The sequence below is a fragment of the Polypterus senegalus genome, chromosome 12, assembly GCF_016835505.1.
Source record: "Polypterus senegalus isolate Bchr_013 chromosome 12, ASM1683550v1, whole genome shotgun sequence".
NCBI classification, from domain to species: Eukaryota; Metazoa; Chordata; class Cladistia; order Polypteriformes; family Polypteridae; genus Polypterus; species Polypterus senegalus.
In genome coordinates this window covers 17,555,831-17,572,475 of record NC_053165.1, presented here as the reverse complement: position 1 = coordinate 17,572,475, position 16,645 = coordinate 17,555,831, and the positions used below count along the sequence as shown (strand labels likewise).

Below are 16,645 nucleotides of genomic sequence, written 5' to 3'. Positions count from 1 at the left end.
AATCATATTGGCCTTATGGCGTAGTCGGTTGGATTTGAAAAGCAAAGGGACTTTTACTATGCAGTAATGGTTTGAGTATTTATTTCAGATGTATTTGTTCAAAATAAATATATGTGATTAAATTGAAGCCAACATCCTTTAGTTATAAGGTAGGTGAAAAGGCACATTAGTGTTAAAAACGAAGCTCCAAGTTGTCTTTATAACAAAGGTGAGTAGAAGAAAAGGTAAATGGTACACCTATTAGTGTTCGCTAGCAACAGAAAAACACTTAAATGAATAGCAAAGCAAATCATTTTGATTCTGTATAAAATGTGTCAAATATGTTGCTTAACAGCAGGGTAAAAGAAGGGATCTGAAAATAAGCAAATGATAAAATGTAGCCAATTTGTGTCAAGACGTTGCATGGTGAAGATGCTTCACAATAGGAGGGGGAATAAATAAGGAGTGAATGCATATCAAACTGGAGACAAATGAGTAGAATTTTTAAAGTGGATATTTACCTCCCCGTAAACAGTGATTGTTGACTTGTGTGGGTGTATGTGCGTTTTCATAGATTATTATTATTTATTTTTTTTTTTTTGTCTTTTATATGCGCTTGATAGAGTGAGAATCGACCTCCCATGGCAAAGTGAAATCAGATAGTTTTTGTATTTTTAAAGATTTTTTTGATGAATAACCCCACAGGAGGTTAATCATACAATTTCAAGCAATATATTGCAATCCTTTCTTTTTTTTAATGTATTTGTCATAAGACGTCCGTGTCAAACTGTTTCCTGGCTTTATGAGTCACCCAGAAGGAAAAGGAACCCCAGTTCTGAAATGGATGGGACTCGGGCTACGTAAGGATATGCTGATAACAAGGATCACTTAAGGTGGACTTTTTCCTCATGCCAAGTGCTCGAGTGAAGCTATAAAGTAAAGAGAATGACTGAGCTAGCAAATTTAAATTACAGTCCCCTTCAATTTTAAATGACCTCAGAAGTGCTTGCAAATGAAAAGAAATTCTCCTACAAGGCGAGCGCGAGTCAGCAGACAATTTAGATCTGCGCAAACCACAGGCTACGTGGACTGAATCTTCACAGATGTAAAATGTCATCCACATGCAAACTTCATCCAACTCTGGATTGTTTAACCCGAAGTTTATCCGCAGAGCATCTGGTTCAAGGCAGAAACTAACCCTGGACAGAATGCCAGCACGTGTAACTAATTTTAATTTGTTTCTGGTGTTTCTCATCAAACATGTTTAGAAATGGATTGAAATTCTTCAGTTGAATAAGCTTTGGACTTGTCGAGAGATGGCTTGGTTTTCATTTTTGTACTGCTTGAGTATGGAGTTGGAGAAAAGAGTTGGCAGTGAAAGCTCAGTTGATGGAAGAGAAACTGATTTGCGTTTTATTAAATAAAATACAACGGGTTGGATAATGGATGGATGGATGGATGAAAATGAAGTCACGTATTCTGCTATGTTGTTGATCAAGGCGCCAGGGGGTGGCGGCTATACAAGCAAGAATCTCACTGTACTCTCTGGAGGTGTCAATACTTACGTACACTACCTTCTCAAAACCCCTTAATCCATGTCTAGATTTCAGTGTAGTACTAGAGTGTTGCACCGTGTTAGCCGTTATGAAAGTAGTGAAAAGTCGAGCAAAATGACACCTTTTCTTGGCGAACTGAAAAAGTACAATATGCAAGGTTTCGAGGGCAACTCAGGCCCCTTCCTCAGGCGAGATGTTGAAAAAAATTATATATATATATGATATTAAGAGAGAGAACAGACAGGTAGACATGATAATTTCACCACACACGTTTATTTTACACTATTATATTTACAATTAGTGAGCACAATCCCAGTGCCACAGCACCAATCACCCCTTAAGTCCTGGCCTTTCACAATGCCTTTCACTGTCTCTGGTCTGCCTCTACTCCGAGCTCTGTCCTCTTCCATCGAATGGAGGGAGGCGGTCCCTTATATACACGCCCGGATGTGCTCCAGGTCCTTCACGACACTTTTCCGCCGGCACTCCCCTGTGTGGCGGAAGTGCTGGCTGCGCACCCAGAAGTACACCGGGTGTCACCGGTCCTCTAAGCACTTCCAGGTGTGGTGGAAGTGCGGAGGTCCAGGGCTCTCTAGGCATTGGGGCGCCTCCTGGCAGTGACCATGGGTCCCTACAGGGTGGAGCTTCCAAGCTCTGTACCCGTGGTCCCCAAAGCAACCAGGGCGGTTGCCCCCACATGGTCTGGGGAAGGCACAAGCCTTCTTCCGGTCCACCTGGACGGATATAGAGAGAGATATATATAGATAGAGAGATATCTCTACAGATATAGATATAGATATATCTCTATAGATACAGATATAGATATATCTCTATAGATACAGATATCTATCAGGGGGAACCTAAAAATTCTCAAAACTGGTTTAAAAAAAAAAAAAAAACTATTATAAAACTTACCATTCTCATTACCATTTCTTGTACCCACCTTTTGTTAGCATGTCTAGAGCCTTCTGGATTTCATCCATTGTAGCCAATCATCTTCCTTTCTGTCTCAATTTTAATTACAGGAGCATAGAAAGTCCCAGAGAGTAAGATCTGGCAATTATGGGGGGGGATGCAAAGCAATAACCACATTGTTTTTGGCCAAAGATTCTTTTACTGCCCACGTGTTATGTGCATGTGCTTTGTCAAGTTTGGGTGCATCACTTCTTCAGACATTTTTTACTTTCTCGTTTATGAAGTATAGGTAAAGTATTGTAATCGTCCAAAAATTTTGACCTTGAGATTTTGATGAATGTTGACGTTTTAGACCTCCCTGAGTCATTTTTGGAATTCTGTGTGTGTAAACACGATAACTTGAGTACGCTGTCATTTAGGTCAACCAAATTTTGAATACGAGAATTAGGTAAAAAACGTAGATTTCTGTCAACTTTTGAGCTATTTCAGCTAACTGGAAGTGGTACATTTTTATTTGTATATCTTCAGAGTCCGGTTTATTGAACTTTTATAATAATTGATCAATATATTATCGATTTGTTGATAGTTCTTTTAATGTACATAATATACAAATATAAAATTTGTCCTGTGGTTTACTCCTCAAATATCCATCCGCATATCTGAATATACAGTAATCCCTCGCTATATCGCGCTTCAACTTTCGCGGTTTCACTCTATCGCGGATTTTAAATGTAAGCACATCTAAATATATATCACAGATTTTTCGCTGGTTCGCGGATTTCTGCAGACAGTGGGTCTTTTATTTTAAAGTACATGCTTCCTCAGTTTGTTTGCCCTGTTGATTTCATACAAGGGACGCTATTGGCGGATGGCTTAGAAGCTACCCAATCAGAGCATGGTATTACATATTAACTAAAACTCCTCAATGCTATAAGATATGCATCCCGCGTGGAGCTTGTTTGCTTGTCTCTGCCTCTCTCTCACCCTCTCTGACATTCTCTGCGCCTGACGGAGGGGCTGTTTGCACAGAGGCTGTTTGCTTAAAAGATACTGACGCTCCTCTAAAAAAAATGCCGCTTTATTGCGGTGCTCGGCATATTTAAAAGCACAAAAGCACACGTATTGATTTTTTGATTGTTGCTCTAATCTCGCTCTCTCTCTCTGACGTTCTCTGCGCCTGACGGAGGTGATGTGAGCAGAGGGGCTGTTTGCACAGAGGCTGTTTGCTTAGAAGATACTAACGCTCCTCTAAAAATGCGCGCAAACTTAAAAGCACACGTATTGATTTTTTGATTGTTTGCTTTTCTTTGCGAGCGCTCTCTCTCTCTCTCTCCCTCTGAAATTCTCTGCTCCTGAAGAGAAGAAGATCTATTTGCATTCTTTTAATTGTGACAAAGAACTGTCATCTCTGTCTTGTCATGGAGGACAGTTTAAACTTTTGACTAAAGGGTGTTATTTCATGTCTAGAGGGCTCTAATAATGTTAACTGTGGGAGAGTTTATAAGGGCTTAAAATATATAAAAATAACTACACAAACATATGGTTTCTACTTCGCGGATTTTCGTCTATCGCGGGGGGTTCTGGAACGCAACCCCCGCGATCGAGGAGGGATTACTGTACAGGAAAGTCTACGGGAGACCACTCCCCTTTTTTTTTTTTTTCTCCCCTGATGCTTTCCTGTCAAGGCCTTGGAAGTTTGTTCCCTGTGGACAGACTGTTAATCAGTGACATTGCATCAGACTCCTCATGTACAAGCCTGTCAATGTGATTATCATTGTCTCTTAAGAATCCGTCATGGGTGGCATGGAGAAAATGAATTGCCCACGTCATGCTGCATAATTGTAGATTAATTACCAGACATATGCCCTTCATCAGCTCCTCACGATGCCGATTAACCAGACTATAGGCATACGATACCTAGTAGCGTATTGGACCACTACATCCTACTCTCACGCTATTGGCCATTTTTGGTAATTTTAGGGCCGTCCTTGTACCTGTACATACAGTAGCTCTCGGAAAATTTGCTGTTCATTAATGGAAATGTCAGTAAAAATACATAATACTTATTTTAGAGAAAAACATTTCGGACATACTAATGAAATGACAGTGAAGCAATATTGCTGTACTTCAAATCATAAAACCCCAATTTAAATGAAAATAAACCACGGTTATGTAGAGTATATTTATGTTCTGCTTAAGCATCCCACAGTTTTTGATGATGGTACAGTACATGACTAAAACAAAGGGTCATTTCTATTTTTATTATTGATAATGTTCCAATCACGTTTAATAGGGTCGATACTGATCTCTGATTTAATGTTACTGAATTGGCAAATTTTGATACAAATCCCTTTTTCTTTTTTTTTTTTTTCTTTCATCCCTTGTAACGCATTTTTCACTAAGCTCCTGCATAACCAGACGCATAGAAGTCTTATGTTCTTTATTAAAGTGTTAACTTTGATATTTTTTTTTATAGTTAATTTAGAGACCACAGGTGTTACCTATTCATTTTTTTATCGATGAAATGAAATTCTGCAGGCCACGTTGGCAGTGAGGTTCAGTGGGGTAGGTTTGTGACTCTTTCGCTTTGATAATCTGATTTTTAGTTTGACACATGCAGTACACAAAGTGTTTAAGCATTTTTTGCATGGCTTTAACATTTAATTCAGCTTAGAGGTTTTTAATAATGTACCAAAGTGTCATGCTGATTTCTTTCATCAGAAAAAGCTGCCAGTGGTGAATTGTATGGCATTGCTATCAAACTGGAAGCGGGAAATTCTCCACGGAGGCAGGATGATTCTTTCATTTGAGTACTGATTAACTGTAGTTATCCCTGCTCCCCACCATCCATCTTGTGTACTTTATTTAAAAAAATGGTAAAATGTATTAGCATATAAACACAAAGAATTTCATGTTAAATTATGAATTAGCCAGATATAATAAACAAAGTAACTTTTCTGGTTTTACACCCATTGAGAAGCATCTTGGGGTCGGGTGTCTCAATGCTTGCAAGCCCCCTTCTTGATTCTGTACAATTAGGGTCTGCTCTGTTGGTTGTTACCAGCGCTTTTCGTGTGGACGATTGAGTGGGAATATCGGCAAGAGGTGGTGGGAGCACCTGGAGAAGCTCCTAAACTCTTGTTGACATTCCCTTCAATGGGGGTCTGGGTTCATTTCTTTGGGTGCTGTTCCTCTGGTGATGGATAAGATGCATCAAGTGTGAAATTCCTAAGGCATGTTTTGCTTAGTGTGTGTGTCTGATATTTCATGGAGGACATTATTATATGTACTAAGGTGCTTTGCCCGTGAAGGGGAACTCCTACAAGATGTTGATCCTGATCCTTGCAATGTAGATTTTGTCCAGACTCTGGGCCAGAGATTTTATTTGTTGTCCTTGCTCACTATCTGAGAAGTTGCTAGTCCTTCCAATGTGTGTGCTTTTTGTCTAGGAAGGGGTTCAACACTATTATTTAAAAACGGATTAGATGACAGTGTCACCTCACCTTTAATTTGTTGTTAGGTTAAGTCTGAGGGAGGAAAATGAACATTTTGCACTGGAAAGGTGCATGATGGGTGGTAAGAGGCATTTCCAGGACCATACCAACCACACGAACTTGCCTGAATACAAAGAAGAAGATGGTGTATTTTGTGTCATGGTAGACTACGGTTGTATGGTATACTGATACTGGAAAAGTACCGAAAAACCCACATTTTAATATGGTACAGTACCAGCATTTTGGAATTTTCTTTACCAGAAGTAAACATAACTTTCCTCACAATTCCCCTCTCCCCACACCATGACACTCGCTATTGTAGTTGTGTATAAAGATCCATTTCTTTAACTTTACTTGCTGATCAAATGATACCATTTTCACAAATGTCTGTCCACCATTTACTGTACTTTTCCAGCTAATCAGTTTGGCGATTGCAAAGTGGTATAGTTGACCATATCCACCTGTTCTTGATCACTCAGATGATTTTACCAATGTCTCGTACTATGTGGCACATATTAGAATTAAGATGAAAATCAAATATAGTCAAACCTCGTTGTCTGCACAGTTACGTTCCTGAAAAATCCTACAGAAACGGAAACCATGGGTACTGAAGCATTAATCCTATAGGGGGAAATGGGATAACATTCCAATAGTTCCTATTGCCAATATATTTTTGATACCCATTACCATAAACGCACACTTTCATGTATTGAAAATCAAGTAAGTTCATCACAACCTGTCCCCTCCCGTGCACCACCTGGATCAAGACCTGCATGGGAAAATGGGTCATGTAGACACGCCAACCGTCGATTCTTGCACCCTCAAGGCTCGGTAATGATCTTTCTGTAGGTTTATCTATGGAAGCTTTGTTTCTATTTTTACTTCTTCTAGATAGTGAAGTTTGATTGCCTTTTTGGTGCTCCACCAGTGGCCACAAGTAATCACAGCAGGGCTGATTTGGGGATCTCACCATTAAAGTGGTTTGTAGACACAGGCAGTGAGTACAAAGGGCAGAGACTTAGGGTGTACTCACACTGGCAATTCGTTACGTGGCCGAGCACATTTGTTTGCATGTAACCTCGCAAAGTCTAGTTTGTTTGACTAGCGTGATTGCTCCATACAGTGTCCTGGTCCGCTTGGAAGAGGTGGGTCCGAGCATGGTTCAGTAACATTTCGAAACAGTGTGATCGCTAAACGTGCCCGAACACGGAAAACAGACATGACTCCAATGCTGCGACAGGTCAGATAGTTTAATTTTCATTTCCTTCAATAGCTTTTGAGTTAAAAACAGGTTTTTACTCTCACCTTACACATGAGCATCAATTGTAGTTATTAAGAAAAGCTGCAGATTCTTTCCTTAACATCATTTGCCTCTGTAAAAATCTTCTTGTACGTGTATTAGCAGCAAAACGCCGCGCCGTACACTCAGTGAATCTGTAAGAGGGTCGAGCATTATCCTGCCCTACACGACTCCAAAACAACCGTAAAATCATTTTGACATGTACTGTATGCTGGTCACACCATGCTCGGATCTTGTTTTTGCTTTACACGAAGTCGCATGGTCATGACGAAAACATCCCCTGGCCCAGAATGTTACATGCAGAGTGAGTGCAGGCCAGCAGGGGGGAGTATGGAGGTGGGGGACAATGGCACTTGGGCACAGTACAGAACAAACGGGCCTAGTGTGAGTACACCCTTAATCAGTGCCAGCTTGTGACCTTCTTCACTTACTGGGAATTCCTCGTTTGTAAGGAACAATCATTAGCCCTGGAGTTCAGCGGCTTGCCAACGTCTGTTAGCGTCAGGTAGACACTTGAACTTGTAGCATGTGTGAAACCTTGGATCTTAACCTGGAAACATTTTGGACAATTTCAGATGTGCTCGATAAAAGATTTTAGGTTGAATAATTGAATGTTTTGCACATAAGGAGCTCAAATGAATTCCGAGTGTGGCTGCCTTCCACTCCATTTCTGAAATTTTGAGTAAAGAGATCCTTTTCCCACTGTGCTCTGGGATCTTTAAATGGATGGGACCATAAAATGTTTTTATATATTGCAGAAATGCTGTCTGGGAATTCCTTGATTGTAGGGAACAATCATGCCCTGGAGTTCAGCAGCTTACCAACGCCTCTTGGCGTCGGGTAGATACTTTAACTGTTCAGTGTAGCATATGTGAAGCCTTGGACATCTGAGGGCATCACGGATATGTTACTGCTCAGTCTCGCATGCTGCTGCTACGTGATAGGCCTGTACATTTTTTTATTTTTCCACTCTGCATGGCCACAAATAGGTATGAGTACAACCCAGGTATCGCAAAATATATTACTCTTTAATAATAGTGGATGAGCAACTCTGAAGAAACAGAATCTGTAGATAGTGGGGATTTATGGTAACTTAATTCACACAATATTTTTAATATTGTAAGTTGTGACAATTGTCATCCTCACAGATGGCCTTTTCTCGCCATGTTTGATCAAAACCGTGTTAACAGTGGTATCCTGGAGTAGAGTAATTTCTTTCAGCCTACCATATTAAGTTTTAATGTTGATAGCAAGAAGATGTCCACCAATTCAAAATGTGATCTCTGAGCAGATTGTAGATCTTACAATGTTTAAATTTTTTCTGATCTATGCCATTTTCTTTTCATTTTATCTTTTATTGAATTTAATAAAAGCATATCATATTCCATACAATCAAGTCAAACTAAATTCATATCAATCCCTACCCATGAGAAAGAGAGGAAGGCCAACAGCCAGAGTAAAACAATTGAGAATAGTAAAGAGGGAAAGGAGTCTCTCTCCCCCCACCCTCCCCAGAATAAATGCTAATTCTAAAATATTACTGATTAGGTCCTGCCAGGTTTTAAAAAAAGCTTTGTACAGATCGTCTAAGTGAGAATTAGATTTTTTTCAATTTCAAATAGTATGTAACATCAGTTACCCACTGACTTTGAAGAAGTGGGCTAGGATTCTACCAGTTGAGCAAGACAAGTCCACGTGCCAATAGTGTAGTAAAGACCATTACAGTTTGTTTGTCCTTCTCCACTTTAAACACATCTGATAGCCCACCAACCACAGGTGTTAATGGATTGGGAGAGTTTGTGACGCCAAGGATCTCTGATTGGCATTTAAATATTTTTGTCCAGAATGATGTTAATTTGGTGCAGGCCCAAAACGTGTGGCCCAATGAGGCTGGAGCTCGATTGCAACGTTCGCAGGTTGGATCTTGCCCTGGAAACACTTTAAACGAGACAGATGTGCTTAAAATAAAAGATTTTAAGTTGAGTAATTGAATGTTTTGCACATATGGAGTTCGAGTGAATGTTGTGTGTGGCTGCCTTCCATTCCGTTTCAGAATTGTTGAGTAAGAGATCCTTTTCCCACTGTACTCTGGGAACTGTAAAAGGAAGGGACCGTAAAATGTTTTTATATGTATTATAGAAATGCTGTCTTGAGTCCCCATAACTGATCAACATCTCTTCTGGAATAGAAACAGGTGGGAGGTGAGGAAAACTGGACAGATTTCGTTTAGCAAAGTTTCTAATTTGGAGATAATGGAAAAATTGTGTTGATGGGAGATTGCATTTAGAGTATAATTCTTTATAGAATGCAAAGATATTATTTATATACAAATCTCTAAATGATTTAATCCCATACGTTTATCGAACATGAACAACTGTGTAAGATTGAGAGGGTGGAAAAAAGGTGATTATCATGTACAGGTGTCACAGATAAAATATTCTCTACCTTAAAGTTCCATATTCTGAGTATGTTAGCATACTGACGATACCAATGTGTGCCATTTTCTTTTCTTGCAGATCACTGAAGCTGGAAAAGAAAGTCTGCCTTCCTGGTTACACTGGGATCCTCACAGTTATACCCTACAAGGCCTTCCACTAGAAGCGGACAAAGGCATCGTTTACATATCGGCCTCCGTGATGGATGTAGCAGCGAATGGAAGTTACATTTCTCGAACAACGGATGTTTTCTCCATAGAGGTCCATCCAGAGGAGCATGCGGATACAGACCCTGGGCAGTTTGGTGTTCATTCAGCAAACGAGGTCCAGCCTTTTATTTGTGGAACTGAGGAGCCCGTTACTATTTTGACTGTGATCCTGGACGCAGATTTAACTAAAATGACCTCCAGACAACGTGTTGAACTGCTGACTAGAATGAAAAAATTTTCAGACGTGAGTCTTCAGAATATGAAGCTTTTACCCGTTGTAAATAACCGACTTTTTGACATGTCTGCCTTTATGGCTGGCCCAGGTAATGCCAAGAAAGTGGTAGAGAACGGAGCATTGCTCTCGTGGAAACTTGGATGCTCCCTAGATCAAAGTAATGTCCCTGACATTCGCAGCGTGGAAACGCCAGCCAAAGAAGGCACCATGTCCGCGCAGCTGGGTTACCCTGTTGTGGGCTGGCACATAGCAAACAAAAAGCCCCATGCACCAAAACGGATTAGACGGCAGCTTTTTGCCACACCCACTCCAATAACTGGGGTCTTGCTTCCAACCACAGCTCCCCAAGAGCCTCCAACTCGAATTGTGCCAACTCTCACTTCTCCTTTAATAGCCCCTACTACAGAAACTATTGCTCCACCAGTCAGAGGCCCCGTCCCACTACCTGGAAAGCCTACAGTAACCATTAGAACTAGAGACCCTATTGCCCACACACCAACTCTGGGGCCTGTCCAGCCTACCAGAGTGATGGAAACCACCAGCACAATACCCATTCAGCCTACTGTGACAAGGCCTGGTTTCACAGAGCAGACGGCTGTGGTGACACCACCAACTACCAAGAAGCCCAAAGTTCCAGGAAAACCCCGAACAAGTCCTACTTCTACCTTGGCAACCACAACAAAAAAAATTAAGAAGCCAAAAACTCCTCGTCCGGATGATTCTTCCAAAAGTTCAAGCACAAAAATGGACACCACTACTTCAACTACACCCAGGAGTTTCACTCCAGCTGATGATAATACGCCTCCAGTGCTGAGGAACCATATCGACAGGGTCGATGCCTGGGTAGGTACATATTTTGAGGTAAAGATTCCTTCTGACACATTCTATGACTATCAGGATGGTACTACGGACAAATTACGCCTGACACTTACATTGAACCAGCAGCAGGGGGTCAGCGAGAATTCTTGGGTTCAGTTTAATAGCACCAGCCAACTCATGTATGGCCTTCCTGATCTAGTACATGTGGGTAAACATGAGTATTTCATGCATGCTACTGATAAGGGAGGCCTTATTGCTGTGGATGCCTTTGAGATCCATGTTCAAAGACGACCTCATAGCGACAAGCCACCTGCGCGCTTCATTGCCCGTTTTCAAGGTGATTCTCGGTCTGTAACTAACGATATACACAAGAAGATTCTTCTGGTCAAGAAGCTAGCATATGCATTTGGAGACCGAAACAGTAGCACTATTACTCTGCAGAACATCACCAAGGGCTCAGTTGTGGTGGAGTGGACAAACAATAGCTTGCCACAAGATCCGTGCCCTAAAGAACTGATCCAGGCTTTGAGTAAAAGAATTGCAGACGATCAAGGCAAACCAAGCCAGCTCTTCCATGGTACAATGGAGCCGGATTTTCAGCCACTGGGTATTAATGTCACAGGAACGGGGAGCTGTAAAAACTACATATTTGTGCCAATCAGTATCGTAAAAGTTGTTCCGGAGACCACGGTAGCGGTTCCTGCACAAGACACGGGCAGTCTGAGCACCGACGATGTTTATCTTCACACGGTTATCCCGGCAGTGGTTGTCGCGGCCATTTTACTCATTGCCGGCATCATCGCAATGATCTGCTATCGTAAAAAACGTAAAGGAAAGCTGACCATCGAAGATCAGGCAACTTTCATCAAGAAAGGCGTGCCCATCATCTTTGCAGATGAGTTGGATGACTCGAAACCGCCTCCGTCATCTAGCATGCCGCTCATCCTGCAGGAGGAGAAGCCTCCCCTACCCCCTCCCGAGTACCCGAACATGGCTAGCCCCGAGACCACTCCCTTAAATCAGGACCTCTTGGGAGAGTACACTCCACTCCGGGATGAGGATCCCAGTGCCCCCCCTTACCAGCCTCCCCCTCCCTTCACTGCCCCCATGGAAGGGAAGGGCTCTCGCCCAAAGAATATGACCCCGTACAGATCACCACCTCCCTACGTGCCACCCTAACAGCATCACGGACCTCCAGGGTAGGAGGGACATTTTTAGCTCCAAGCCAGTGTTGTCTGTTCAGAAAGTGTGAGAGTGGGATGGGGTGGTTTGACTGGGGGAGTGGGGGGGTCTACATTGGTAGGAGGGGTAGGGATGGAGGGGGGGGGGTGACAGTTGGGAGAAGGGTTACTGAAAGAATAAGCCTGCAAAAAAAAAAAAAAAAATTAGTCATCGATGTGAGGAACTTCAGTTCTCTGATGGTGCTAATCCACGAGTGAAAAACGGCATCATGGGAGGTTCGGATAACCCAGATTTTTTTTTTTTTATTTTTCGGTTTGTTTTTGAGAGATGGGGGGATAGGAGGGACTTTTTTTTTTTTCCTTTGCCTTTTTTGACTTGGTGTTTGACTTTCTGCCTAACAGCACCCTTCTGTTCTTTTTTTTTTTTTTGTAATCACAAGGCTATTTTTAAAAGAAAGTAAAAAAAAAAAAAAAAAATAATGATGCCAAATGGGCTGTAGGCTGAACAATTATGGGATGGGGGAAAGCAGATAAGCAACAGACAAACAAACAAACAAAAAAAAAAAAAGTTTGGGTGGCTTGAACAGACCTGCAGGCAGCACTGGAGTTGGCATTTGAATCAAGTAAGGTTTGCCTTTAACACTAATTGTACTGTTTTATCTTTATTCACATGTGTCTAGCAAAAAGAAGCATAACAACAAGAGGTAGCCTAAAAGAGAAATAAGACTTGAAAAAAAAACAAAAAAAGTTTGTTTTTTTTTTCATTTGATTATTTTGATCATGTAATCCACTATGTAAGGTTCCTGCCGAAATGTTTTTTTGTTTTTTTTTTTTGTTTTTTTTTCCTGGCAAGCGGCACACCAAAATAACCTGCAGGACGATTTATTTCCTTCACAAATGAAATCTGTGTGTGTGTTTTGACCTTTTCAAAAGAGAGTGGTTATAATTGTTGGGTCTTTTAAATGCAATATTTTTGTGAAAGTTTTAATAAATCAATAGCTTTGTCCTTATCAGATTACTAATACTTGATGGGGTGGGGTGCTTAATGTGGAAATACGGTAATTAGGTTCCCAAGCTTGAAGAAATGTTATAGAGAATACTGTTTTGTTTTTGTTTTTTTCAATTTGTATAATTTATGCAAATGTGAGGAACAGAATATTAAGAAGGAAGCAACCAATCAGAAGCCCTGCTTGTTCCACAGAGGACTGTCTTTCGTGGTGGAGGGAAGGAAAGGTGAATGTGCTCCTCTGTTAGTGTTGGGAAATGTGTTAATCCATGAATGGGATATCATATGGAAGTTAAATTCTTAGTAAGTCATACTGTGTTATGCTTTTTTTCATAGATGTTTAAAGGAGAAAAAAAAAAAAAGCTTAAGCAAAAGATGCCTGCAGTTTATTTTGGTTAAGGGGTATTTTTTTATATAGAGTAATTCTTGCAGCATTATGAAGAAAGAGAGTAACTGCAGTAGTAATAAAAAAAGTAAATAAATAAATAAAAATGAAGTCTACATATGCATATGATGATCCATATCTCTCAAATATAAAACGTGATGGAACCTGGTCGGAGAAGAGGAGTGAGAGAGAGAGTGTGCATCACTTTAGAGTGCTGGTATGAGAAATAAAAAGAATAAATTCTCAATCTAATTTTTTTACTAAATTTTTGATACAGCCTCAGATTGTTTTATTAAAAAAAAAAAAAAAAAAGAATAGCATACAGCAATTTGTAAAAGCTTAGCTTCATAGAAAATTCATTCAGTGTATTTTGATTATTTTTTTTTTTCTTTTTTTCTCTCTCATAGGTCACATTTACATTTTTGTTTTTTTTAGAATTTTGAGTTTTTAACTGCCTATACAAATGAGAAAATAATTTACTTGTAATGCAAGTATATCCATTGCTTCATTTTGTTTGTTTTCTTTCTTTCTTTTCCACAAGCTCATCTTTTTACCCGGCTGTTTTTATCTGGTCTATATGATATGACGCATGTTTTCTTAGTTCAGCGTGTTCCGGAGAACGAGTGGGTGGGGGGCATGGGAATTACATTGTACATTATATTTATTTTTGATTCTATTTTCTTAAATTTGGGAAAGAGTAACCCTTTGCAATAATGTTTGGTGCCGTGCAGTCCAGATTGGGCTCGCTTTTGCTGGCGTTTTTGTACAAAGCCATATTGGACGGTGCTTGGCACAGGGTGTGGCTTTTGGCACACAAGCCCCTCGTTTGCTGGGCTTTGGCCGCTCTGCTGTGGTGTGAACCATACACTAATGTCCCCCGACAGTCCAAGAGTGTTAGCGCGTCATTGGAGGAGAGAGACCCCCTTTTTTTATTTTTTATTTTTTGGCCGAAATTTACATATTGAAGGAAGGACGAGGAAGAGCTTTGATATGACAAAGGGAGGCGAGACTGTTTTTGTGTGTTTTCTTCTCACCCGATCACTTACTTAATTTGGAGTTTTTGTAATTTGTTTTTTTTTTTCTATTATTTCTAAAGTCAAATTCAATTTGTGACAAGGCAAAAGATTTTAGTTCACCTGAAAATGCAAGATAATTGAATTGTTTTAAGTCGGGGAAAAAAAAAAGAGGACAATAGCAGAGACCCTCCCACTGGAAGAGACGATGCCCGCTCGAACGGAAGCTCTGCGGCGTTCTCCTTTTATTTATTACTTGTCACTCAAAATAAGCTAGAAAAACCAATTTACTTGAATTTACTTCGCAAATCCCGTAACCACGTAAGACTGGAAAATTAAAAATCTGTGCTGTTACACATGATCATCATGTTAGTGTACTTTTTTTTTTTTTTTTATGTATAATTTAATTTTATGTTTCAATTCACATTTTCCTTTTTATTAAGTGCTCCTTTTCGTGTAAAGGTGTTTTGGCATAATTTAAAACCGATTTCAAATGACAAATTGGTTATCCCAATGGAATTTATAGATGTGTATCTAATATAATTATTAAATATATAATCTATAGGGAGATTTTATAGGTACATAACGAGAGACGTAATGTTATCACGCATACATACTCTTCGTATACACACACACACACAAACGCACCCCGTCTATATGTTGCCCCGATTCTGATCATTTTTTTTGACTACGACCCTGATGATTTTATTTTTGTACTTGGAAATGCCTTCTTGACCCCACGGCAGAGACAACGGAAATGCAGAACCTCTCACAACAGCGTTTCCCTGTTAGTTGCATCTTGTTAGGCGTGAGTTGGTCAGGTCGTCTTATCACAAAATAATGGCTCCATACACAGTACAGCAAAGACTGGCTGTTTGTGTATGTATATATATGTATATATGTGTATACGAGAGAAATTCTATATTGACTGCTAGGCAGGGGTGATCAGCAAACCAGAAGACGGGACAAGGTTCGAGCCCGTTTATTGAGCACCGGTTTCGTTGGTGGTTTCCTCCTTCAGACCCATCGGAGGTGGGATCCCGTTGTTTAGTCTTCTATCCCAGAGTGTCCAGAGCAGCCTCTCAGTTGTTTAAAGGTGGGCAGTGAATCTGTGCAGCCCTTTCTCTCCCATCATCCACCACCACCACCGGAGCTGGCCTCTGTAGGTCTACCGGAAGTTGTTGCCTTGAGTTCCTCCACGGGCCTTTCTTGGACGAGGACAGCCTCCAGTGTCTTCCGGTGGGACCTCTGGGGTGTTGCCCTCCTTGGGGTGGGTGTATTTCTGGTGGCTTCTTTTATTATTTGCAGGGAAGAGAAAGCAAAGCCTGTTGTGGGGCACCTGGGGCACTTCAGCTCCTCCTGTGTGGTTTCTATAAGCGCTCGGAGGTTCTGTCACGAGATGGGGGAGCAAACTGTCACTTTCATTTAAAAATATATATATTACGGTCTAAAAGCTGCTCGATCCCATTTAGGGTTGCGGTGATTTTTCTTTTTCTTTTTTAATTTGTAGTTACTTTCTGGGAGCTTCTGTTGAACTGACTCGTGTGCCTGTCAGAATTTCTCTCTTCTCTTTTTTTTTTTATGACCTGATCATTCGGGTGGTCTCTGTTAATTTTTTACTTTTAAATCTGTTGCTTATTTTGCCAAGCTAAAACAATATTAGGACGTAGTGTTTCCCAACACCATCACAGCCTTATTTTAACAATCTGCTGCAATGTATGCAAGTTAAAGAGGAACGTTTGTTAACTTCTGCAACGTCCATTTAAATCAATGGAAGGAGTATAAAGACATCTGGTGTTCTAGTCTAGACAGAATATCGTGGTTATTACCTCTGTTTTGTTTTAGCTTTCGACTCCATGGAAATGGGTGAAAACATGGCTTGTTAATCTAAAGTTGTAGGCCGGGATATCGTTAGACGGCACAGTCGGAATTGAAGGGGACTTGGGAGCCATGGCATTCCACTGTTCCGCTAATAAAATGGGGGGCATCATCCTGAGTAAATCATTCAATATGGCGACGGGGTTTTTATTTTTATAGCATAACTGACTAAAGCTTATCACCTATCTGTTGTCACGGCAACTGGACCTAAAAAGGGGCGACTGACTGATTCAGAAATTT

The 16,645-nt window shown here is 40.6% G+C and overlaps 1 protein-coding gene across 1 annotated transcript in view; it reads left to right on the top strand.

Annotated features, from left to right (window-relative positions):
• dag1 (dystroglycan 1) overlaps positions 1-13,574 on the top strand; it is a 95,109-nt gene extending 81,535 nt beyond the window's left edge. The window contains exon 3 of the mRNA XM_039771404.1: positions 9,761-13,574. Coding sequence (XP_039627338.1) covers positions 9,761-12,121 — 2,361 coding nt within the window. The 3' untranslated portion in view covers positions 12,122-13,574. The remainder of the gene's footprint in view (positions 1-9,760) is intronic.
• The last annotated feature ends 3,071 nt before the right edge of the window (positions 13,575-16,645 follow it).